General features: G+C 37.6%; 1 protein-coding gene across 3 annotated transcripts in view; it reads right to left on the minus strand.

Annotated features, from left to right (window-relative positions):
• The window catches only part of FIG4 (FIG4 phosphoinositide 5-phosphatase), a 102,030-nt gene that overhangs the window by 57,102 nt on the left and 20,133 nt on the right, over window positions 1–24,795 (minus strand). For all 3 annotated transcript variants that reach the window (XM_005883762.2, XM_014531381.1, XM_014531382.1), the window contains 12 exons: window positions 24,063–24,219; window positions 21,985–22,035; window positions 18,404–18,552; window positions 14,974–15,102; window positions 13,079–13,179; window positions 11,704–11,866; window positions 11,210–11,307; window positions 6,514–6,647; window positions 4,960–5,076; window positions 2,664–2,709; window positions 1,841–1,989; window positions 514–680 (listed from right to left, as the gene is read on the minus strand). In XM_005883762.2, the coding sequence (XP_005883824.1) occupies window positions 514–680; window positions 1,841–1,989; window positions 2,664–2,709; window positions 4,960–5,076; window positions 6,514–6,647; window positions 11,210–11,307; window positions 11,704–11,866; window positions 13,079–13,179; window positions 14,974–15,102; window positions 18,404–18,552; window positions 21,985–22,035; window positions 24,063–24,219 (1,461 nt within the window). The remainder of the gene's footprint in view (window positions 1–513; window positions 681–1,840; window positions 1,990–2,663; window positions 2,710–4,959; window positions 5,077–6,513; window positions 6,648–11,209; window positions 11,308–11,703; window positions 11,867–13,078; window positions 13,180–14,973; window positions 15,103–18,403; window positions 18,553–21,984; window positions 22,036–24,062; window positions 24,220–24,795) is intronic.

Consider the following 24,795-nt stretch of genomic DNA (forward strand, 5'->3'; position numbering starts at 1 on the left):
GCAGCAAGCAAGCCTTGTGCTCGCTTCAGTGCCTGGCTGCCGGCCGCCATCTTGGCTGACAGTTAATTTGCATATACTCACTGATTAGCCAATGAAAAGGGTAGCGGTCGTACGCTAATTACCATGTTTCTCTTTTATTAGTGTAGAAGATAGATAGTAAACAGAAATACAGAGACAGAAGCCAGGGAATCAATATATTTTGTAAATAACTTTTGCATTATGTAAAAGTTCCAATTATGGGTGGCAAAATGCAAACATGCCCTATTTAAAATACAAAGTTTATTCATTCATTTATTGAATGAATGATTACTGAGCATCTTCTAAGTGACAGATTCTATTTTACTTAAACTTTTTAAACATTTAATTTTGAATTTTACTTAACCAGATAGCTAAATAAAAGTGTATGTGTGTATACATACACACACACACACACACACACACACACACACACACACATATGGAAAAAATGCCCATTGGGATAAGTCTTAGAAGTGCCTAATACTCCAGAATTACCTGAAAAAGCATTGCTGTAATACCTAGACAGGGTCTGCATGATATCTTTTGAGTGCTGGGTCCATGGTGCTATCTTCCTGTAGGTTTTTACACGATGAACAAGTTGAGAGCCACCATACTGAAGGGACAGGGTATCCCCATGATCTTCATAGAGTTCCTCAAATAACCTAAGCAAAAGAAATACAAACACTAAAGAATTTTAGAAAAAGTACTACACATTATTCACTTAGTCACAGACTCAAAACAAGGCTTTTACTGTATAAATTCTCTGATCCATTCCTTTCAAGTAGACACTTCAACATTTTGAAGAGAAATACAAATGCAAAGTATTTTATATTTTATAGGAATTGTCTAATGAGCAACAAAGTCACAGAAAACACTAAAAAGGAAGCAGGGACACCAAGAACAACCCACCAAAGCCAGACAGTTCTACCTTATTACAAGATGTCTAACTACCCGCAGCCTGCCAGACGGCAGAATTTTCTGTTCTCTCTGAATGGCCTTTTGAGAAGAAGAACATGTTCTGGTCACAGACAGATAGGCCATATTCTTTCATGAAACTACATGCTTGAAACGTAAGTTTCTTCAAGTGCCTCTTAAAGACTTTCAGTGCAGCGATACTTGCGGATCTGGCTACTTGTAAGCTGATCACTTCCCTTGACAGCCTTTCTGACTATTGCAGATGACCAATAACAGCTCTCACTGTATTTTCAAAAAACAATACTTTATGCAATGCCATGGATCCAATGCACAGTGAAGACAATAATCCTTAATGAGGAATCAATTATTTATATGTCTTCTATTTTAAGTTCAAAATGTATGAAGACACATTATTATTTTTCCTAATGTAGTCTGGATTTGTTTTTTTTTAAAAAAACCCATTAGTTAGGATTTATTTACTTTGGATTTGTCTAAAGCAGGGGTCCTCAAACTACAGCCCGCGGGCCACATGCAAATACAAATATTGTATTTGTTCCTGTTTTGTTTTTTTACTTCAAAATAAGATATGTGCAATGTGCATAGTTTTTTTTTTTAAACTATAGTCCGGCCTTCCAACGGTCTGAGGGACAGTGAACTGGCCCACTGTTTAAAAAGTTTGAGGACCCCTGGTCTAAAGGACACAGTGTTTATTGAGAATTAACACACAAAACAACCCATACCAACAATACACAAGTATTTAATAAAAATATTACAGAATTAACTTGAATAATTAGCAACATAATTTTTGAGAAGCTAAAAGGACAAACAAGTTCAAAAAAGTCCTTATTATTAATCAGGTTTGCTTTCTGTCATTACCAGTATTCAAAAGGCAGAAACTAAGGCTTACCTGACTGCATCTGTATCAAACTGCAGGTTAGGCTTGTCAATCAGTCCCAAGGAATACAGCTGATAAGCCAAAGCACATTTTCCCACCATAAACTGCGCCGTGTTGGTGCGATCTAAACAGTCCACACAGTTGGTTCGAAGAACACCAGTCTAAAAGAGAAATACCTTAAGAATTTTAGTCATTATTCAGTCAGCAAAATGACTTCCATCCTACTTAGATCTCTTTTCTTTAAGAAGTAGAAGAAATCTGTAGGCAGGGTATAATGAACACGTCTTAAATTATGAAAGGCTATAGTTGCTGCTCACGTATTGCTGCAACAGCATCCTTACACCTTCCAGTCTATATTTGAATTTTCTTCCTTAGTTTAACAAAACACATAACTAACATTTTCCACATGTCCACATGTACCAATTAGTAAAATATGTGCTTTTTTCCTGATATGTTTCCTTTACTGTACAAATCAAATATTCAGTGGTTGAGGCCATATTACCCTTAAAGCATAATTAGTGTATGTAGTGATCATACCTGGATCATTTTCCAAAGTCATTCTAACTTATTCTTTTCACATTTCGGCTATGTTTCTATTTCCAATAATAAAATTTATAATATATAGAAAAAAATCTGTAGGCCATTATTATTTTAGCTGTATATCCTGTGTAGCTTTGTAGGAGTTAAACACCAGCAGTAAGGCTTTTAAAAATTACTCCCAAGTAACTAATAATTCTGCATTAAATAAGAAGTATGTCTCTCAATGGTTGCTTTCAGAAAACGTCATATACTACGATACAGATTCTATTCATTATTTATATAAAGTTGTCTGTACCTGCAGGCGACCAGTGGGGATCACACATCCTCCCAGATCATTCCACCTGTTTAAAAATACATGCTTTAAAAAAAATGTAATACTATAACCTGTATTCATTTTTGTTCCTAGATCGTTATTGAGAATCAAACCAACAGAGCTAAATGAGCCAACATCATCAGCTGATTCTGCTTACTTTCATCTTTTGGGGAAGTTAATATGCAAATTACTGAGATGGAAGGCTCCCCTCTAAGAAAGGAGCATCTGGCTTGTCCCACGGCCCCACACTCCCGCGTTCTGTCACCCATCTTCAACCAAAACTTCTCTTGCTTTAACTGAAGCTGATTTCTTGCTTGCATCTATAGAGATGAGTAACAATTGCAGGGCATCTTTCTGATAAAATAAAAATAAACTCTTCCAAGCCTGTCTTCTCCCCTCAATGTGCGGATTCTCTACCTCCTCCAGCTTTTCTTCATGGAGCTGCGTTACATTCCTTGGGTGGTTTTTGCAGACTTCCTTATTATTTTCCTTCCCGCTCACGTTCTTCTTCATGTGCTAGTGACTGCATGGGCATATGGTCTAAGTATGCTATCATGATATTAATATTTTATTTTAATTATTTAAAAGAAGACAATGGCCCTAACCGGTTTGGCTCAGTGGATAGAGCGTCGGCCTGCGGACTCAAGGATCCCAGGTTCGATTCCGGTCAAGGGCCTGTACCTTGGCTGCGGGCACATCCCCAGTAGGGGGCGTGCACTGATCAATGTTTCTCTCTCATCGATGTTTCTAACTATCTATCTCTCTCCTCCCTTCCTTGTAAAAAATCAATAAAATATATTTTAAAAATAAAAATAAAAAAAATAAAAGAAGACAATGAAGAAAAGAGTTAGCATAGCAGGCCTGACTGCTATCCTCAGAAAGGCCTGCTTACAGGGTTGGCCGTTGGCTGGCTTTAGAGAAGTTGAGTTCTCACCATCCCAAAACAGACATGAGTGACTCACTGGGTCTAAACTGTTTGTAGAAACAATACGGTTTTGCTGAATATCCCCTTTCCTTCTGGGAGTCTGGAATGTTGGTACATGCAAAATAGACTGCCTACGGCACCAGCCTCCAATACAAACAGACAGACAAAAAACCTGGCACTGCTTGGTCTGTGTGGCTCAGTGGTTGAGGGTCGATCTATGAACCAGGAGGTCATTGTTCGATACCTGGCAAGGGCACATGCCCAGGTTGCAGGCCCGATCCCCAGTGTGGGGTGTACAGGAACAGCCGATCAATGATTCTCTCATGGTTGATGTTTCTATCTCTCTCTCCCCATCCCTTGCTCTCTGAAATAAAAATATATTAAAAAAACAAACAAATAAACAAAAACCTGGCACTGAGTCTTGAATAATCTGTCCTCATTGGCAACACATGCTGTCACAGTAAGCTGCCTGGGGAATTGAGCATGTTCTGTGTGACTCCCCTAGGAGAGGACTCCGGAAGCTTGCGTCCGATTGCCTCTGGATTTTGCCCAGGTGTCTTTTCCCTTTGCTGATTTTGCATTGTATCCTTTCTCTGTAATAAGTCACAGTCATAAGTATAATGGGCTAAGTTCTTTGAGTTCTTAATGATGAGAGAGAATCATTAATCAGCCGCCTCCTGCACACCCCCCACTGGGGATCAAGCCCATGACCAGGGCATGTGCCCTGACCAGGAATCAAACCATGACCTCCTGGTTCATAGGTCAATGCTCAACCCTGAACCATGCCGGCCAGGCAGTTGGTTGTTTTTTTTGCATTGTCTTGGTTTTTTTTTTTTTACCATTATAATTAACTTTGTTAACTGAAAATATCTAACATTGGTTCCTTAAAAGGTAAATTAAACATAGATCCTTGATCTGAGACGCTCACAAAGTATTTTAGTACATAATGGTAATGAAGAAATATTTGTGAGCAAATGACTAACTATAGTACAATGATAAGTATTATTTTCATAAAAATATTAGTACTTCATCTATAAGAAAAAAATTTTCCTGCTCCTATTTAATACTGAAAAATAGAATTCTCTGTAGAAAATTTTACTTTACAGAAATATTTTATATCATGTTTATTCCATGAAGCAAGATACAAAGACTCCATGGCTCCCATGTCAAGGCATAGAGCCCTTGAGGAAATCTGATGCCCACAGTGAGTGTCCCTTAGGACACTTGTCTCATCTCCCCAAAGGAATAAATTCACCCATCTTCCAAGTAGTATAAACTGTTCATATTTAGCATATTTTAACCCATAGAGAAAAATTCTTTAATATATTTTAAGGTTTTAAATGCCATACATACTTTTCATCTGGCCGCAAAATGCTACAGTAAGAATCAGGGCGGTTTACAAAGAAACCTGTTTTCTTCACCACATTCTCTGCGATCACATTCAGTCGATCAAGAACATTACACAGCTTGCTGCGGACAGGAGGACGAATGAGAAAAGTGAGAAGAACCCAAGTTTTAATACCTACTTATCCTCACATCTAAAGCAAATAAAGTCTATAGTAATGATATTCAGGGATTTCATCTTAAAAATCTCTGGTGTGTACTCAATAGGGACACTGTAGCAATTTCTAGAATATAAAGTATATTCAATAACTAATAAGATTTGGTACAAAGGGACACGAAGGGCCTGTAAGTTAGTATAAACTATTGGCAAACCTTCCTCTTGGCATATTACATCCCTGCAAGAGCTTCCCCAAAGCCTCGCACTCCTCAGATCAGTCACATCAATGCATGTTCACAAAATGACTAAAATGACTGTGAAGACAGCACAATGCATAGTGTGGGTGGCGGGTGAGGAAAAGGCTGGAAAATTAATTAACATGAATGGCACCACCCTGTAATCAGGCTTATTATACTTAGGGAAAGTGTGTTGTGGGTGTATCTAACTGCATTTAGAAAAAGTTATTATTTAGAAAAAGGTATAATGAGTTAAGTGCAAAACAATAAAGTAATATTTTTTTAAAGACCTCAAAACAAACCCACTGTGTATGATGCCTAGTAAATGAGTAAAAAGACAATGCAAAGTTAATGAAAGAAAGCTCCTTGGAGATGTTCCGAATCAGATCATGACAAGGAAAAGACGTGGGAAAGCACCCTTGGTAGAAGTGGAGGAAAGGGGGGGAGAGGGGAATAACAAGAACAAAGACTCAGGAATGAGACCCTGGCTGCCACATCGGGGGCAGAGCATGAAGTTCAGTTTTTCAGGAACAGAAGAGCCCAGGGAATAAAAACGTTATTACATTCTGGAACCAACCCGGTGATGGGTTTTAACATTACATCTAGGAGTGTGGATTTACTATAAACACTGGGGAGCTACTGCAGGCTCATCCATGAGTGAGATCATCGGAAAGGTGTCAGAGAAAGTGACTAAACAGGGCCAGAGAATAAAATAGAAAAAAGTGAAATGAGTGCCTTTATGGAAAGGGAGTGGAGTAGAGATCTGAAACGACTAGCTAGTTCAAAGAGAATTTATAACTGGTATAAAATGTGGGCCAGAAGCCCTAGCTGGTTTGGCTCAGTGGATAGAGCGTAGGCCTGTGGACTGAGGGGTCCTGGGTTCGAATCTGGTTAGAGGTACATGTCCGGGTTGCAGGCTCAGTCCCCATGGGGGGGGGGGGGATGTAGGAGGCAGCCAATAGATGATTCTCTCTCATCATTGATGTTTCTATCTCTCCCTCTCCCTTCCTCTGTGAAATCAATAAAAATATTTTTTTTTTAAAAAGTGGACCAAAAAAAGAATTGGTCTATTAATTTAAGCTCTCAACAGCCCTTCAGCAGGTTCATAAAAGGAACTGAAAGAGTTACATTTACTTTACCATAGAGATCCGCTTTCTGCTCTCTACTCACCTTTTGGTGTACTTGGCCATATCCCAGGGAATGTAAATAATGGTGTGCTCAGGAGGCAGAAACTGGTTGAGGTACGTCACAGCAGCTACGAGTTCTTCACTCAGAATTCTCTCATGTTTTCTTTTCTCTCGTTCCTTTGTCAAATATTAAACATTTTCAGTGTTCTAATTACTTTAAATCGGAGGAACAGAGTTTTAACATTTTTACTTTTCAGACAAGACAAGACAAAAAGCCTACATCTTAAATATAGTGACATGAAACCTACCTGAGAAAATTAAAAGGCTGTGGTACATTTACACAATGGAATACTATGTGGCTGTAAAAAGGAAGGAGCTCTCACCCTTTGTGAGAGCATGAAGGGACCTGGAGATTATTATGAAAAGCAAAATAAGCCAGTCAGAGAAAGACAACTATCACATGCTCTCACTCATATGTGATGACTTTTTAGTTGTCATGAAATTAATTAGATAACCACTGTGGAAACAAAAAAGAGTATCTATTTTGTACAGCTAAATAAATCAAATGGAGAAAGTAGAAAGGAGTTTATTTAAAACAGTGTTATATCAGTTTAGGATACACATATTTAGCTTATTTTTGCATCTGAGAAAATTAAATTATATAGCTGGAATTTTTCTCAAAAGCACTTAAATCAACTAGGGAAACAAAAACTTTTTAAAATTCTTATGTCAAATCTGACATTTTATGAGATGGAGAGAAAAGATTATTTAATCAACCTTTGATCATCTTTATGCAAAGAATCTGCTTTATGCACTGTCTGCCCACAGTGGTAGTGGATGGGCTAGTAAACCTCCTTAGGGTCACAGACCCCTTTAACAACCAAATGAAAACTTCACATATCACTTAGATTTTGCATAACATTTCAAAGGATTCAGAGCCCCTCCTACAGGCCATCCAGGGACCCAGATTAAAAACCTTTGATGTACAATTATGCTTGATCTCAGGTTGACTTTCTATGGACCCCAGTAGCAGCACTGAAGGTGTATGGATTGCTGCAAAATGTCTGTCAACCAGTGCTTCAAATTTCCACAGTCAAGATGTGGGGGGTTAGGGGTGGGGAGCTCACAACACAGGGTAAAAGAGAAAAGAAATTAAGGGAAGTATTTCACTTTAGTAACTTCATATAGAGGCAGAATAAAGAGTAAATATCCTTGGTATCATTCTACACACACACAGTCTTTAACTCCTTAATCACAAGTTAATACGGATGTCTTCCCAGTGAACTGAATAAATATCCTTTTATCCTATGAATAAAATAATGACAAAAACAACAAAATTTTATTTCTATTCCACAAGACAGTTACTTAATCTCCAAACTATTTTTAGTTAATCTCTAGTTACTGTCAGGATTTTTATGACAATGAAAAAATAGACTGGCCTTTCAATATTAAAACAAAAACTAAATGTACTTTTGAGAAATCTGGGCAAGAGAACACTTTACAAATCATATGTATCAGATATTATTTCCTGAATCTGTATATTTAATAGAGAATTATTTCAAAGGTCATAGACTGAATCTCCATTTAACTATAGCTTCTAACCAACTATCAGTACTCTATAACATGAAGAATATCTACAATTTAGGTGAATATTATATTCCAATAATACCTTATAATTTAGTGCTTTAGCAATAATTTATTTTTAGACTATCAACATTTTATTTTCTATACATTTGCTAGAAAAGTGTTCATGATGGTCTTTGTTACTAGAACTGTCTTACTTTAATTTTTCAATTATGTATATTATAGCTACTGTTCAATACTAGGCTGAGGTTACAGATCATCCAGCTATTGCCTTATATTGTTCTGAGTTGACAGGGGGGAGAGACGTGAAAATGAAACTTCTGAATTAATGTGAACAAAAGTCTAGAAACTGATGCATCTCTATCTGAATGATTTATTTTACAAAGTCAACCCCTGGTAGGATGCAATAATTACATAAACCAAAGAGCAACAAAGGGAGAAATGAAGTTGACTGCTCATTGTCCAAGGCTTCCCCTCCCTACCATCCTCCCCCTTAGCCTGGCCACTTTTAGGCCATGTTCCTCCAAACCCTTGATTTAAAACACACACACACACACACACACACACACACACTCTCTCTCTCTCTCTCTCTCTCTCTCACACACACACACACACACTCGGCCCTCACCCTGCTATTCTCTGAAATCCCATGAACATAACTCCTCCCTCAGTGTTTCAGATTTCCTCCTTTCCTCCGTCCCTGATGCCACAGATCATCCCTTTTCTCTCTGTGCTTCACAGGGGATCTCAAATCTCTCTCTCTCTCTCTCACACACACACACTCGGCCCTCACCCTGCTATTCTCTGAAATCCCATGAACATAACTCCTCCCTCAGTGTTTCAGATTTCCTCCTTTCCTCCGTCCCTGATGCCACAGATCATCCCTTTTCTCTCTGTGCTTCACAGGGGATCTCAAATGGATCCTCCCCACAGTCTTTTAAACACATCATCATGATCTCTTTTTTAAAAGTGATAAAAACACCAACTGTCTTCATTTTTCACTAGGTACTCCCCCGGCAGGAAGTGCTCCCCCGGCAGGGGCGGGGGTACTGTACTCACTGCCACCGCTGCTCACCTTCACCCCACGCCTCAGTCTGCTTCCGTCAGTCTCCTCGGTGCTGCTAACACCAATGAGCATCTCTGCCCTTTTCATCTGACTTGACCCGTCAACATTTCCCACTGTTGACCACTTAGTTTCCTCATCATGAAACATGTCTTCTCTTGCTTTTCATGACATAGCACTCATTTGCTTTTCCTCCTACTTTTATCTGTTTTTCCTCTTATTCCCTAATAGATTCAGACAGCTCTCACTGAACAGTAAGAGCTGGAGGTCCTCAAGACTGGACCAAAGGCCCTTTCCTCTTCCCACTGGATAGCCTGCATATGGGCATCCCATCTGTAACCACGCCTCAGAGAGCACCTGCAACAGATGAATCACCAAAGTCACATCTCGGCCAGACCTCTCCTCTGAGCTTCCAACTCTCAAACTGAACACCTATTTGCACCTCCTTTTAGAGGACTCCGATCCACATAAACCTCAGCATGTCCAAACCATACTCACGATCTTGCCCCACAGACTGAGCCGGCGTTCCCTATGTCAGTGGATGGCATCCCCATCCACCCACCCGAGTAAGTAAAAAACCTGAGAAGCAAGCCTGACATCTCTCTCTCCCTCGCCTTAAATCCTGCCCTTCACCAAATCCACCTCCTCCATCCACTTCTCTCATCTCTACCACACCAACTCTAGGAGAAACCAGAGTCACCCATTTTCTGGATAATTATAATAGCCTCCTATGTGGTCTTCCAGCATTGACTTCAGCCTTGTACCAATCCATTTGTCCTCTATGTGGAGGTCAGGACAATCTTTTCAAAACATAAATCTAATCACAATCCTCTCAACCATGCAGAACCTTCTATGGCTTTCCATTGCTCTCAGGATAAAGACCAGCCTTAACGCACCCTACAAGAACTCTCTCTTCAGTCTCAGTTCACAACAGGCTCTCCTGCCCTCATTCTCTGGGCCCCAGTCACACAGGCCTTTTCTTCCTCAAACACACCATATCCGTTCCTATTTCAGGGGCTCAGTTCCTACTGTTCTGAGTTGAATACTATTCTCTGGTTTTTTGGACTAGTTAACGCCTCTTCCTTTGGGCTGCACTGACTCATCACTTCCTCAGGGAAGACACCTCTGCCACTGTAAGCTCTCACAGCACCATCTACCCCGTCTGGGTATCTCCGCATTACTTCATCGTCCTTTCCAACAGACTGTTAGCTCTGTGAAGGCAGGAATGGTTTCTATGGTTGCCCCGGCACAAAAAAAAAGTTCAAAAATACTTGTTAAACAATGGACTACATGAACACAGGATTCCTTGGGTTTGATTAAAATGAGTTATATTTATTAACCAACCTCTCAAAATAATCTCAGATGCTATTGGGCTGTTGGCTGCTGCCACAACCATAACAAAACCCTTGTTTTCCATACTCTCTTGGCTGCAGACTGAGATTCTGTCAATTCACTTCTATGCAACAAATACAGATACAATTTATTATCTGGTCTCCCTGTCCTCCATCCTAGACCTTTGACCTGCATGCCTACTCATACACAAGATACGGGTGAGCACACACAGTGTGCTCAGACAAGGAAGCAGAGAACTATGGGGCTATGCCACCACTCTGTCCACCTGCTCTCGAGCCACAACAGCACCCCCATTTCTGAATCTAGCCTTTAGGTCCTATTACTATGTATTAACCTGCCCCAAGAGAGCTTCTGGATGGTCAAGGGAACTAGCTGTATCAAGGCCGGGCTGTGGCTGTTTGATCTCCATACTTCCTTCTCCAAGCTGTCCTGAACCAAGGCAAACTGTTACCCATATCTAGTTCACTCAAGGAAATCAGGAGACTGACACACTACATCACACTCTTCCCTTGGAAACATATCACTGATTCTCCTAGGCACCCACAGAAGAGGCCACATGACTTGAAGTCAAAGGACAGCAGCTCAGACAGCTCAGACACAGTAAGCCATCAGAGCATGTTAAGTCTACAAGTCTCTCCTCCGGGGAAAGGTAAAGCCAGCCTTTCAAACCCCTTGGTGCTGGGGAAAAGGTTGCCCAGGGTGACTGAATTTCATAACCACAAAGGTGAGCACATCATACCTTCACTAAATTCAAGATGATGATGGGGGAGCCAAACCTCTGAAGCATCTGGTCAAAGTGAAGGGCAGCCACATGTGCAAATGGATCTGCCTGATCCACTGGGGAGAAAAAGGGAAAAAAGAATGAATACCAGAATGGAAACTATAAAGCAAGAAACAAGTATAGGGTTTTGTTTTGTTACTTAATGTTTACAGAAATGCAATTCAACTAATCCACTAGTTCCACTCCCAAATTCCTCTCCAGCTTATCAACACACTCATTCATTTATTGAATTTGAAAGATTTTTACATTTCTGAAGTAATTTACTAGCAGCCAAAATAAAAGAAAAATATAAAGTTATTGTATGAAATAATATAATTATCTTCTAAATTATCTTCTTTCTAGTACTAAAATGTGGTCAAAACAGAAGCATTTATGAGATTTCTCTGATAGTAGTCAATTATCTCTAAATGTGTATAAAGAAGAATAACTATTAAAAATATTGTTCCACGCACATGTAATAGGTGGCTTAGGCATCATAGTTGAAATGTCCTGAGACCAGTACAAAGGAACTGATCCTCTAACTTGTACATAAGAAGAATAACTTCCTGCAGTAAAAGACATCACAGAAGCATCGCAGAGTATTTGTTCAGTCTCCACTTCATTTGCAACATCACCCTGTAAAGAAAGGTACATGAAAGGTATCTTATGTTCTTAGACATTTTTAATGAAAAAATTTCAAGTACACAATTAAATTATAATTCCTATTCTTAGAATGTTTTGAGAGCGATAAATGTTGATAAGTTTTCATTGTGTATATTAGAAAAGGAAAACCATTATAATGCAATAAAGTAAGGCAATTAAAAAAAACAACAGAGTAGACTAGGAAAAGTGAAATGAAATAGCCAGTAATACAAATAGTAGAGAACATCTTGAGTGATACAAAAGGCAGAAAGGGAGAGAAAAGAAAAACAATTACAGGGAGTTATATAGGTTAGGAAGACCAGTAGAATATAAAAATCCAATTCTGAGAACCAAGGAGGAATGAAAGGACAAGAGTGAGAGTCACACAGCGTGTGATGGACAGAAGAAATTAAAAAAGGGTCCTGCGGTGGCTTTATCTATAAAAGTTATATAAGGATATGACAAAAAATAATTTCGAAGGCATTAAAAACATGTCTGTTGGGTTACCCTATGAATATTCAAAAGTAAATATTATAGCTACCAAATTCTGATTTTTTAAACTATTTTCATTGTTAATATAATTTTTAAAACAATGTTGCTGTTTTAAATCAGTATCAAAATCCAATGTCTCACTCACTCTGTCTACTCAATCATACATCTGTCTAAGACAAGTTGTCTATTGAAAATAGAGACGGAGCACTCAGTGGGGATTCCATGACTGGTGGCAGGACAGATGAATTTCTGTTGTGTGAACAGAATAAGGAGTCTGCCTGGAGCCAAGCTAGAGCAGAGAGACGGGGGTGAACAGCTCCCATGCCCTCCTCTCCTTATTCTTCTCAACCAGGATGCACTTCCAACAAGTGCTCCCTCCACTTACTCGTTGGGTGCAGGTGCTTTGCTATTTTAGTCTCTACACTAAATATGTACCACAGCTTTCATATAGGACAGAAGTGGTTCACCTCCAAAGCATTAGACATTTCATAACTCCCTGAGGTATTGCATAACTCGCTCTAAGACAGCTGATTCCTCAGCACATGTGCATATGTCACATTTCTCACAAATTGCCGATACCCTGGAAAACTATTCTCTTGACAATGTCCCACACTAAGACATCCCACTTTCTAAAATTCTGCTTTGCTTCATCTGTCAGGAAAGTTGATGTAAAAGCTTAAAATGCCAGCAGCGCTGTTATTTTTTCCATCTTACCTCACAGTTTGCACCTCTCTTGAGAAAACGGGTCCCCGCAAACTTACTGGATCTTCTAGCTATTAGAGTGACATACACTGGTCGCCCATAGATCAATAGCTCTTAGAAATCAAGTTAAAGCTCTTCAGCATTCATGACAGTCACGCCAAACCAAGAGAATCATTATACCTTAAATACACACTTAAATACATCTTGTCAAGTAGGTTAAAGAGTACCCAAAAGCTACACCCAAGAACAAACTGCATTGGGTCCAACTGTCCTTCTGAATTGTGCAGGTATATAAGGCAAAAACAGACTCCCCTAAGGAGTGGTTTCTAAGAATTTCAGAGGAAATGGTAACCAGGTGTAGGGATACTGCTCAAGGGAAGGCCTGGTCTGTCCTTGTACCAACTAAAGGGTGTAAACAGGTACAACGACTCCTTCCCTAGTCTTCAGAGGCCATACACCTCTCAGAGAGAGCACACGTCACCTACCAGCTGGTTAAACTATGAAGCAATATATCACCCTCAGGAACGGAGTATGAAAGTGACTCAAATTTGTCACCTAACTGCAAAAACTGAACGTGTGAACTGTTCAACCAACGTACAGCCTATTGCTGTGTCACCTCATTAAACTTTCTAAGCCTCAGCTTCATCTTCTGTGAAATGGTATAAGTACTAATAAAGTAACTAATTTTATTAAGTTGGGAGGACTAGGCCAGGTAATGTATATAAAAGTAATGTGTGGCCTGTAGTAAATGCTTAAAAGTACTAATTATTTTTATCATCATATAGACTTCTAGAATTCATTAAATGCTTGATAACTAGGAGACTAGATTCATCATTTAAACTAATGAGCTTTAAAATTATAATCTATTATGCTAGTTGCTACTTTAAAATAGCAAATTTTTAGTCTTTAAAATAGGTCTTTAAAAATCTAAGACACAAGGAAGAACGTCAACTAGACAAAATGCTAGGTGCACAAACGCCCTACGTGATTTCAAAAGGGTGTGGGGAAAACCTAAACACCACTTCTAGAAAGTGTACACATTGCCTTTCTAAACCTCATAATAGCGCTTAGTTGAAAGGTTTCAACATAGCTAGAAAATTAAATAAAAGGGGGAAAAGTATAAAATTGAACTCATCAGCTTAACCCAAGGCTACTTCTATTTAATCTATCATACCCCTTTCCAGTCAGGCTTTCATTACCTTACGCCTGAACCACTGCAATTTTTCCTAACTCATGTCCCTTATTCTAGTCTCATTTCACTTAATAGCTTGAAAATGGCTATCAACTCAAGCTTCCTAAGTACTCCTTTGTACACCTTCTTGGAAAAAAACTTTCAAAAGTCCTAGCACCAAACCCAAAGTCCTTAGTTCGACCACCAAAGCAATCTGGTGACTGACTATTTGAGTCCCTCCTACCAAGCCCTTCCCACTACATTGTACTTCCCGGGGGTTTTAAACACAAGCCACAAGAACACGCCCATGAACGTGTCCACCTCTACACTCAGGGTGCCCCCCCAACCCACGCTCTCACTCCCTGCTCACTGCTAAGGCCTGACTTTGTTTAGGGCGCAGGCCAAGTTCAACTTCTCCTGGGAGCCTGCCCCGTCCCCCCCACCGGTAAGTGATTCTGCTCCCTTTCTCAAATAAGAATGGTACTTCTCTCTACGTAACTTACAATGCACATAGCATTTTCTTCCTTATTTTTTATCTTTCTGTGTACATAATTGGTCTGTTCAAGTGATCTGAATGCCTCTTTGTACTTTTACTACATGGCATTATGGGTAAGTTTGCCAGTTGGGCACACAGCATGATAATTATAATCTTATAATTCATAGATAGCTGTCTACAAATTGGCACAGCATGAGGTTAATATTGCATGTCTTAATTTTTTTTTTAAAAAAAGGATACTTGACTGCCCACAGAACCCATGAATAATATACAATAGCCAGTCACGATGCACAGTAGTCTTAATTATATCCAGAAGTTCACCATTCCAAACATACTTCATATAAGGCTCACCACAGATCCCAAATACACCTGAAAAATAAAAGTTGGTATCAGAAAGATGAGGAAATTGGTTGACATTCAGCTCATTTTTTTTAATATATTTTTATTGATTTCAGAGAGGAAGGAAAGGAAGAGAGAGATAGAAACATCAATGATGAGAGGGAATCATTGATTGGCTGCCTCCTGCAACTTCAAAATAAAATGGCTGATTAATAGCATTGTCATTTTCAGTGGATATCATTCATATCATTGTCTGGAACGCTGTGCTCATACTACCCAAAGTCAAAGAATAAACAGATTTTCTGATTTGTGAGATTTTTTAACCTAATGATAGGGAAATTAAGGACACGCACAAATATATGAACAAGACTGAGAGGTAGCTCAGAGCCGGGTTTGGGAGCACTGCTCTGGGGTCAGAGTGCCTGGGTCCCAATCCTGGCTCAGCCTCTCAACAGCACGTGACAGGTGTGACTTGCTATCTCAGTGCCCAATTCCTCACTTGTACCTATATCATGTGGTTGTTGTAAAGATGAACTAAGTTGATAACGCACATAAAGGCCTGCGAACACGCCTGGTGCCTTAGTGATACTTTCATAGTGAGAGTCATTATACGAGGTTTTTTCTATATAATGTTTAATTTCATCAAACACAATTTCAGCATATCTAGATGCATTTATTGAACATCAAAAGTTCTATGAAATGCAAAATAAGAAATAAATATATTTATAAGATAATCGTTTAAAAGATTGCAGCAGTTCTAGATAGCAGGGAATCAATACTATTTTTCTTCTCAAAACAGGATACACCAAGAGTGTTTATACACTATGACAAATACACTTGTTTTGATTCACAAAAATTAACTCTTCTCTGACCTTTTAAGGCATTACACAGAGCATGTATAATACAGACATGGATCGGAGTTCCGTCTTTGCCACTTATCAGCTCTGTGACCTTTGGCAAGTTACTTAACATCTCTAAAACTCAATTTGCCAAACTGTAAAATTATAATACTACTACTATTCACCTCTGAGGTACTGTTGAGATTAAATAAAATAATATATGCTAAGTGACTAACACACTGCTTGAAACAGCAGAGACTTTTTAAAAAATGTATTATTTTCTTTTTCTACCTACCCCCATATCTTCTACCCTTGCTCTCTGTTTCCTGTCAGTTTCCCCCTGTGGTGGGAAGTAATGATCCCCCATGTATTTGTCCTAATCACCAGAACCTGTGAATATGTTACATTACACAGCAAAGAGGAATTAAAGTTGCAGATGGAATTAGGTTGCTAATCGGATGACCCTGAGATGGGGAGATTATTTTGAATTACCCAGGAAGGTCCACTGTAATCAGGGTCCTTATAAATGAAAGAGGAAAACAGGAGTGTTATAGCGATGTAACATGAAAAAAACCTTGGCTGACCATTGATGGCTTTGAGGACAGAACAAGGCCATGAGCCAGGAAATGCAGGCAGCTTCTAGAAGATGGAAAGGACAAGAAAACAAACTTTTCCCTACATTTTCAAGAAAAGAATGCAGCTCTGCCCACACCCAAATTTTAGTCCACTGAGAACTACTTTGGACTTCTGACTTCCATAAGATAATAAATCTGTATAGTTTTAAGCCATTAAGTTTTTGGTAATTTGTTACAGCAGCTATAAAAATCTAATACACACTGTTACTCAAAACTATCGAGTACAATTGCTCTAGAGCAGTGGTTCTCAACCTTCCTAATGCCGCGACCCTTTAATATAGTTCCTCATGTTGTGGTGACCCCCAATTTCATTGTTACAAATTGAACATAATTAAAGCATAGTGATTAATCACAAAAACAATATGTAATTATATATGTGTTTTCCAATGGTCTTAGACGACCCCTGTGAAAGGGTCATTTGACCCCCAAAGGGGTCGCGACCCACAGGTTGAGAACCACTGCTCTAGAGAGTAAAAAATGAAGTGGCTTCAGAGGCTTAATTCAGATCCCAGGCAGATATTCAATTTTTATTTAGGATGACATGTAGTGCAAATGTACTACTACTTTTAGATTTTCTATTACTAAGGGTGATATTTACAAGAAATAATACAAGCAAATATTCAGGCACACATTACTTTACCCTCCACCTGTCTCTAGTAGTGTAGGTTACAACTCACATATCTGAATCAGGGCAAATTTATGTGATCTGGATGTTCTGGAGTAGGGAGGGTGCACTGGGTTTGATCTTAGTTCAAGCGATAGTCAATCCAATAAACTAACCACAATTAAGGGCAATGACAGAAATGACATTCAGTGTTAGTAACAGTCTAAGTCTTCTTAGAGTGGACCAGAACCTTTGGCAAAATGTGAATAGAGCACAGCCTCTTCTTGAGGGTCCTGCAAGGACAAACCTTCTGGAACTCTACATTACATTCTACCTCCTGCACCCACATCTTCATCACTCTCACTTACACTGCATAGAACCGGGCATCCAAGACACTACTGACTTACTACGTATCCCATAATAGATCCGATTCAGCTAAACTGCCTTAGCTTTAGGTCTGCAATGATTCCCTCACAACATTCACTTTGGCAATGTCTCTGGCTTTAGAGTTCTGGACCAACCCCAAAATCTAGGGGTAAAGCTACGGATTCTGTTGTGTGACTGGTTAGTCCAGGATCTCCAGGGTCACCCTAGACGGGTCACACAATGGTCCTGCAGTGGTCCTACAGTGGTCCCGACGGAAGCAAGGCCTATGAGGGACCAGTGGGTCAAGCTGGGACCACAGTAAGAATAGCCTCTGTGCAGGCTCCTCTGGACACTGGTCATGTGATGTTAATCTCAGGCCTCAGTTTCCTACTTAGTCTTTATTTCTTTAAACGTGCATTTTACCAACTAAGCAGTTTTTATGAGGATTAGGGACTTTATATATAAATGTCTAGGACACAATAGACAACCCATGGTGATTTTTTCCCCTAAAATTCAGCCCATATTTAACTGGTCACTATGGGGGGTGTGGGGGGAATTGGTAGTGAGTTTTCTCCAATATTTAAAAACAAAATTCCTTATTTTAACGTCATCGAAGTACAGACCTGAATGCATTCCATAAAAAAAGTACATAAAAATTTGCTACGAAATGTCAGGATACAATTTTCTGGCTGGCTCACAAAATCACCTGGTGATTAATGATCTCTATGAAAATGAATTGGTCAAGTTCATATATCCGAAACAACCTCATGTAAGGACAAAGAGCAACGAGGGATGGAGATATATGAGGGAAATGTGAGTGAATTTAATGAGATGCCATTTCATGGAGGCTACATTAACATACATTAGATGTGCTGAAATCCACCTACCACTTCCACCCTGTGTAATTAATCCTTCATCTTCAAAGATGTCAAAACTCTCCGAGCGAGTCTGGGTCGTTTCTGACTTTAACATCTCCAGGGGCATTCGCAAGACAGTGAGATTATATTGAAGCGAGTGGGACAAATCATAGCTGTAACTGAGAACAGAACTGAAACTTAATAAGAATTACAAAAGCAAAAGATATTTCACAGCATTGGCTCCCATATGGAATTAAAAACTGTGAACTAAATTACTTAGCGACTGTTACTATACCTAAAAGCAATGCTGTCCAAATAAGCACTGTAAAACATAGTGAGCCATAAATATAATTGGAAATTCAAAAATCATTGCATGATTGAGGCATGTCCATGTCTAGAAACGTCCAATACAACATGAGTAACCTACACTCGTTGATTTGCAATGTGCATTTTTTGCTTCACACTGAAATCAATCTAACTACATGGCCTTATGCAAAGGTGTCACACTCCCATGTATATCTGAATGTAGCTCTATAGATGTTACAATATCCACTACAACAGTGCATGGTCTGTATTCTAGTTTAACTGTGAACAAAAATAATTCTATTCATTATTAATGATGGTATCATAACTAACTTTTTGATTAAACAGGAATAAGAATGTAGCATAAGCCATTATAATGAAACATGTTTTAGAAAGTAACAGCCACACAAGAAATTATAATAGTCTGAACAGTCTGTGTAAATAAAATTTGACTTTTAAGCCAAAAGAAACCCATTAATACTTATTTGACATAAGTAATAATTTTTATGAGTATCTCTAGTTATATGTATTTTAGCAAAGAATTTCAAAAGGTATCAAGACTTCTTTATGGTTATACAAATTTGTAAAATATTTGTCGTATTTTAAGATGGTTACAATTCTATCTGGAGACATTATTTCAATTACTACTTCATCTTTAATTTTTCATGTAATTTGTTGAAATTGATTTTGTTTCATCTGTGAAATTCAATTTTACCATAATTGAATTTCAATTTTACCATAATTGTTTGATGATACCACAATTCTAATTTTACTAGCATCTAATCTCACATGGATTAAAAACTGTTGGTTTTTCAATCTCAGAAAAAAAAATACTTAGGAGTACATTTAACCAAGGAAGTGAAAATTCTGTATGCTAAAAATTATGACATTGATGAGAGAAATTAAAGAAGACTTAAGTAAAAGGAAAGATATCTTGTGCTCATGGAACAGAAGAATTAAAACTGTTTAAATGCCCATATTACTCAAAGACATCTATAGATTCAGTGCAATCCCTATCAAAATTCCAATGACATTTTTCACAGAAATATTAAACTAAAAAGCTCTGCACAGAAGAAACAGTCAGCAGAATAAAAATGCAACCATGGAAGAGGGGAAAAAATCTGCAAACCATCTATTTGATAAAGGATTAATATCCAAAATACACAGGGAACTCATACAACTCAATAGCAAAAAATAAACAATCCAATTAAAAGTGGGCAAAGGATTTGAATAGACTTGAATAGACAAAGAATACACATGGCCTACAAAAGCAAGAAAACATGCTCAACATCACATCAGGGAAGTGCAAATTATAACAATAATGAGATCTCACCTCGCACCTGTTAGAATGTCAAAAAGACAAGAAACAAGTGTTGGTGAGGATGTTAAGGGAACCCTTTGCACTGTTGGTGGGAATGTAAATTGGTATAGCCACTATGGCAAACAGTATGGAGATTCCTCAAAAAAATTAAAAGTAGAACTACCATATGATCCAGCAAGCTCATATCTGGGTATTTATACAAAGAAAATGAAATCACTATCTCAAAGAGACATCTGCACCTCCATACTTATTGCAGAATTATTTGCAATAGCCAAGATGTGTAAACAACCTAAGAGTCCATTAACGAATGAATATATAAAGATGTGAACAAACACACACACACACAGGCACACGTGCATGCATGCATAATGAAATATTACTCAGCTATAAAAAGAAAATCTTGCTTTTTGTAGCAACATGAATGGATCTTGACGGCATTATGCTAAGTGAAGTAAGTCAGACAGAGAAAGACAAATACTGTATGTTCTCACTTATATGCAGAATATAAAAGAACTGAGCTATAGATAGTAGAGTTGTAGTTGACAGGGGTGGGGGTTGAGGGAATGGGAATAGGAGATGTTGGTCAAAGGGTAAAAACTTCCAACTGTAAGACAAATTAATTCTGGGGATTAAATGCACCGCACAGTAACTATAATTAATGATACTGAATTATATACTTGAAATTTGTTAAGAGTAATCTTAAATATTACCACACACACAAAATCAAAATTATGTGAGGGGTAATATGTGTTAACTAACCTTACTGTGGTAGCCATTTTGCAGTATATACATGTATGTAATCATCACACTGTATACTTTAAACTTATATATGTTATACATCAATATCTCAATGAAGCTGGAGGGTGGAAGAAGGTTTTTTGCTTCACACTGAAGCAATAGCTACTTGAAACAATCAATTCTTCCTATTTAAAACAATTGCTTTATGCTAGCTAAATCTTGAGAATGTAGTATAGTGTTTTTATTATTTATTTATTTATTTATTTTTAATCCTCACCCAAGGATATTTTTTCATTAATTTTTAGAAAGAGTGGAAGAGAGAGGGAAAGACAGAGAAATATCGCTGTGAGAGAAACACATCGTTTGGTTGCCTCCTGCATGAGCCCTGACCAGGGCCCAGGCCGGGGAGGAGCCTGCAACCGAGGAACATGCCCTTGACTGGAATCGAACCCGGGACCCTTCGGTCCATAGGCTGACGCCCTTAGTATAGTGCTTTTTAAAGCTTACTTATGAGACACACAAACTTTACCCTACATATTTTTACTACTGGAATGACTCGATCACAAGTCAAAATGGGGATGCAAAGTTGAAAAACATGAAGAGAAGACCACCAAACTTCAGAATTAACTCAAGATGCTATAAACATAAAATTAAGGACTAAAGACTGAAAACAGATGATTGAGACAAATACACTGGAAATATACACCCAATAGACATTTGTGGAAGTGAAAATTATTTCTTTAGGAGCCCTTCACGACACAGTACTACTGTTAAAATAATTAACTTCCTTCAGGGTTTTACATCAATGAAGATATAATCCACTCTTACATAGTAGATATGTTTTAGTTATTTCATGGGTAAATGGTTCATTACCATTAAAATAATGCAAAGTACCCCATTCAGTATATGACACCAATAGCTACAGCACTCTAGGTCCTCTTTTAGTCCCTGTGACTCAAGTCTGTACGGGTGCATGCTATTTTGTGTTCTACTTTTTAGTTTTGACAGTATTCTGATAGATGTTCCCACTTAGCACAACTCTGTATCTATTAGGCCTACATATTGGTCACATCAGTGGAAGTATAATACTCTATCATAATGCTCTACTATAATTTAGTATTGTTTTACTGTTGGCCACTTTAAAAAAATATAAAAAGTACTAATGTGTCCTCTGATTCTGTTTTTACCTCCTAGAAAATAATATAAACATTTAAGTGGCTGAAAGGAGAAAAACTAAGCTTAAGCTTACCTAAAGTAAAAATTGCTAGATAGATCCACATTTTGAAATATTCGTAGGTACCTAAAAAAGAAAAAGCATATTACTATTATTTTTTCATAGCTTAACATATACTCAAAAGTACATTTATGTTTGTAAATATACTCATTAAAACTGAGAAATTCAAATCCATAACTGGATTAAGGATTTCATCTGAAGCAATTTCTGTGTGTGTGTGTGTTAATCCTTACCCGAGGATATTTTTCTATTGATTTTTAGAGAGAGTGGAAGGGAGGGAGAGAGATAGAGAGAGAGAGAAACATCTATGTGAGAGAGAAAAACATCAACTGGCTGCCTCCTGCATGCACCCTGACTGGGGATCAAGCCTACAACCAAGGTACATGCCTTTGACCAGAATCGAACCCGGGATCCTTCAGTCCTCGGGCCGATGCTCTATCCACTGGGCCAAATGGCTGGGGCTGAAGCAATTTCGAAGTGTGTTGGTCATCCCTTCAGAGAACCTTAACCTTACATTTGACCATTCCCTCATCACTGATTATGCCACCGAGGGAAAATCATGTACTTGCATGGGGCACGTTAACTTGTTTTTACAATATGCTTTGCAAATGCTATGAGGTTGGAGACAGGAGCGTAACTAAAATAAATAACCGAAATGTTTGTGAATCATCATAATTTTAAATTGGAAAGTGTTTTAAATTGAAAAAAATATATATAGAAAAAATATCCACATATCTACCACTCACAATAAATAAGTGTTAAAATTTTTCCATATTCTTTTTAAAGATTTTTGATCATAATTTTTTCTAAAACATTTTTAGCAAGTGGCAGACATGATGACACCTCACTCCTAAATATTTTGGGACATACAGGGTGTCCCAAAAAATGTATACACATTTTGAATGATTATAAAGTCAGTGTTTATTAACATACAGTTCAATTTTCAAAATTTAAAAGCATCTACAGAAATGAGTATTTTTTTTTGTCAATGCCTGTTTCCAAACTGATGACCATTCTGGTCCAGGCACTATTGATAATATGAAGCAATGGAATCGCAAACATCAAGAATAATTTCATTCGGTATTTGTGTGCCCTTAATTCATCAACTGTTGCCAGTTTTGTACCGTAAACTTTATATTTTGTGTATCCCCATAAAAAAATGTCTAGTGGCACTTTAGGATAAATTTTCATTGTTCAAAGCTTAGTCTGGCTTCACCCATTATTTCAAATCACTTAAACCTGAAAAGGAGTGAAAATTAACTGAGTTATCAGCTGTTAAAGTGTATTTACATTTTTGGGGACACCCTATATCTATTCTGATCAAAACCATCTTGTAAATAATCACAGTATCATTATTGCAACCAAATTTTAATATTGATTCAATTTTACCTTGTCTATAACAATCCATATACAAACTATTCCAATAAATTTCTTAATAGCTCTGTGTGTATGATTACATGCACATGCATGCATGCACACGTTTTAATCCAGAATTCAACAGAAATTCAAGTATTACATTTGGTTGTCATGTCTGCTCTAAATTCTAGAACAGTCCTCTGGCTTTTTCTGTCTTTGTTGACACTGACATTTTTGAAGAGCCCCAACCAGTTGTCTTACCAAATGTCCCACAATATGGATTTGTCTGATTTTTCCTCATGCTTAGATTCAAGTGAAATATTTTAAGCAAGAAAACTACACAGGTAATCTGTGTCCTTCCCATTTTTTCACATTAAGAGGCAAATAATGTCAGTTTTGCCTCATTATTGGCAATGCTACGTTTGATCATTTGGTTAAGTATGTTTGCCATTTTTTCCTCTTTGTAAATAATAAAGAGATTCATATAGTATATGTTGAGACTGAATGAATATTCTGTTTATCAATAATAACTTCCTACCTAATGCTTTCAGCAGCCATTGTTGATCCTCACCTGAATCAACTGTTATAATTGGTCTTAAGAGCTCTTGAACAAAAGTTGTAGAATTATAAGCCAACTTTTTACATTTTTAACATAACATTTGTAATCTGTTGACTATATTTTGCTTTCTATTTGATCTACCACATTTTCAAAAATAGTAATTACCATCAGTACATACCTAGCTTCATCTGGATGAGTAATTCGTACAGAATCATTGGGTATATAGATCATATTCGTATCTTCAATCTTATATATTGCATGGCCTCCAATATCTGCCATCTTCCTCCTTTTAGTTATTAACACAATATAATAGCCTTCTAAAAACCTGACAAAACCTACAAACAAAATAAATGTTTCCTAAACTTAGTAATGCTTTCATATACACATTTAAAAGGCAAAATAATTTTGACATATTTCCAACTTTATTTCACTCTTTGATTTGTAACCATACAAATTTTCAGTCATCTTAGAATTATTCTCTAGGAATATCTATATTAACATTTATTGCACTTAAAATCTTACTCTAGACAATTTTATTACAATCATTTATTGTTTTATACTTAGTTTCATTTCAAATAGGACTGAGGTGCTATTAGCAAATATATATATATATAAGATTAAGAGGAGTTGTTGTTCAATGGGTATGGAGTTTCAGTTTTGCAGAATGAAAAGTTCTAGAAATCTGCTGCACAACAAGGTACAATTAGGTAACACCACTGTACTGTACACTTAAAAATGGCTAATATTGTAAATATTATACTCCCTCTGTCCCATAATAATAGTAGCAGTTGATGAATGTAATTTGTCCCATAATAATAGTAGCAAAAGAAAATAAATATAGAACGCAACATTTATTATCAAAAAACTAGATTAAATTAAACAATAAATTAAAATTAGTACTCCTAATTTTT

The sequence above is a fragment of the Myotis brandtii genome, unplaced genomic scaffold (assembly GCF_000412655.1).
Source record: "Myotis brandtii unplaced genomic scaffold, ASM41265v1 scaffold8, whole genome shotgun sequence".
Classification (NCBI taxonomy): Eukaryota; Metazoa; Chordata; class Mammalia; order Chiroptera; family Vespertilionidae; genus Myotis; species Myotis brandtii.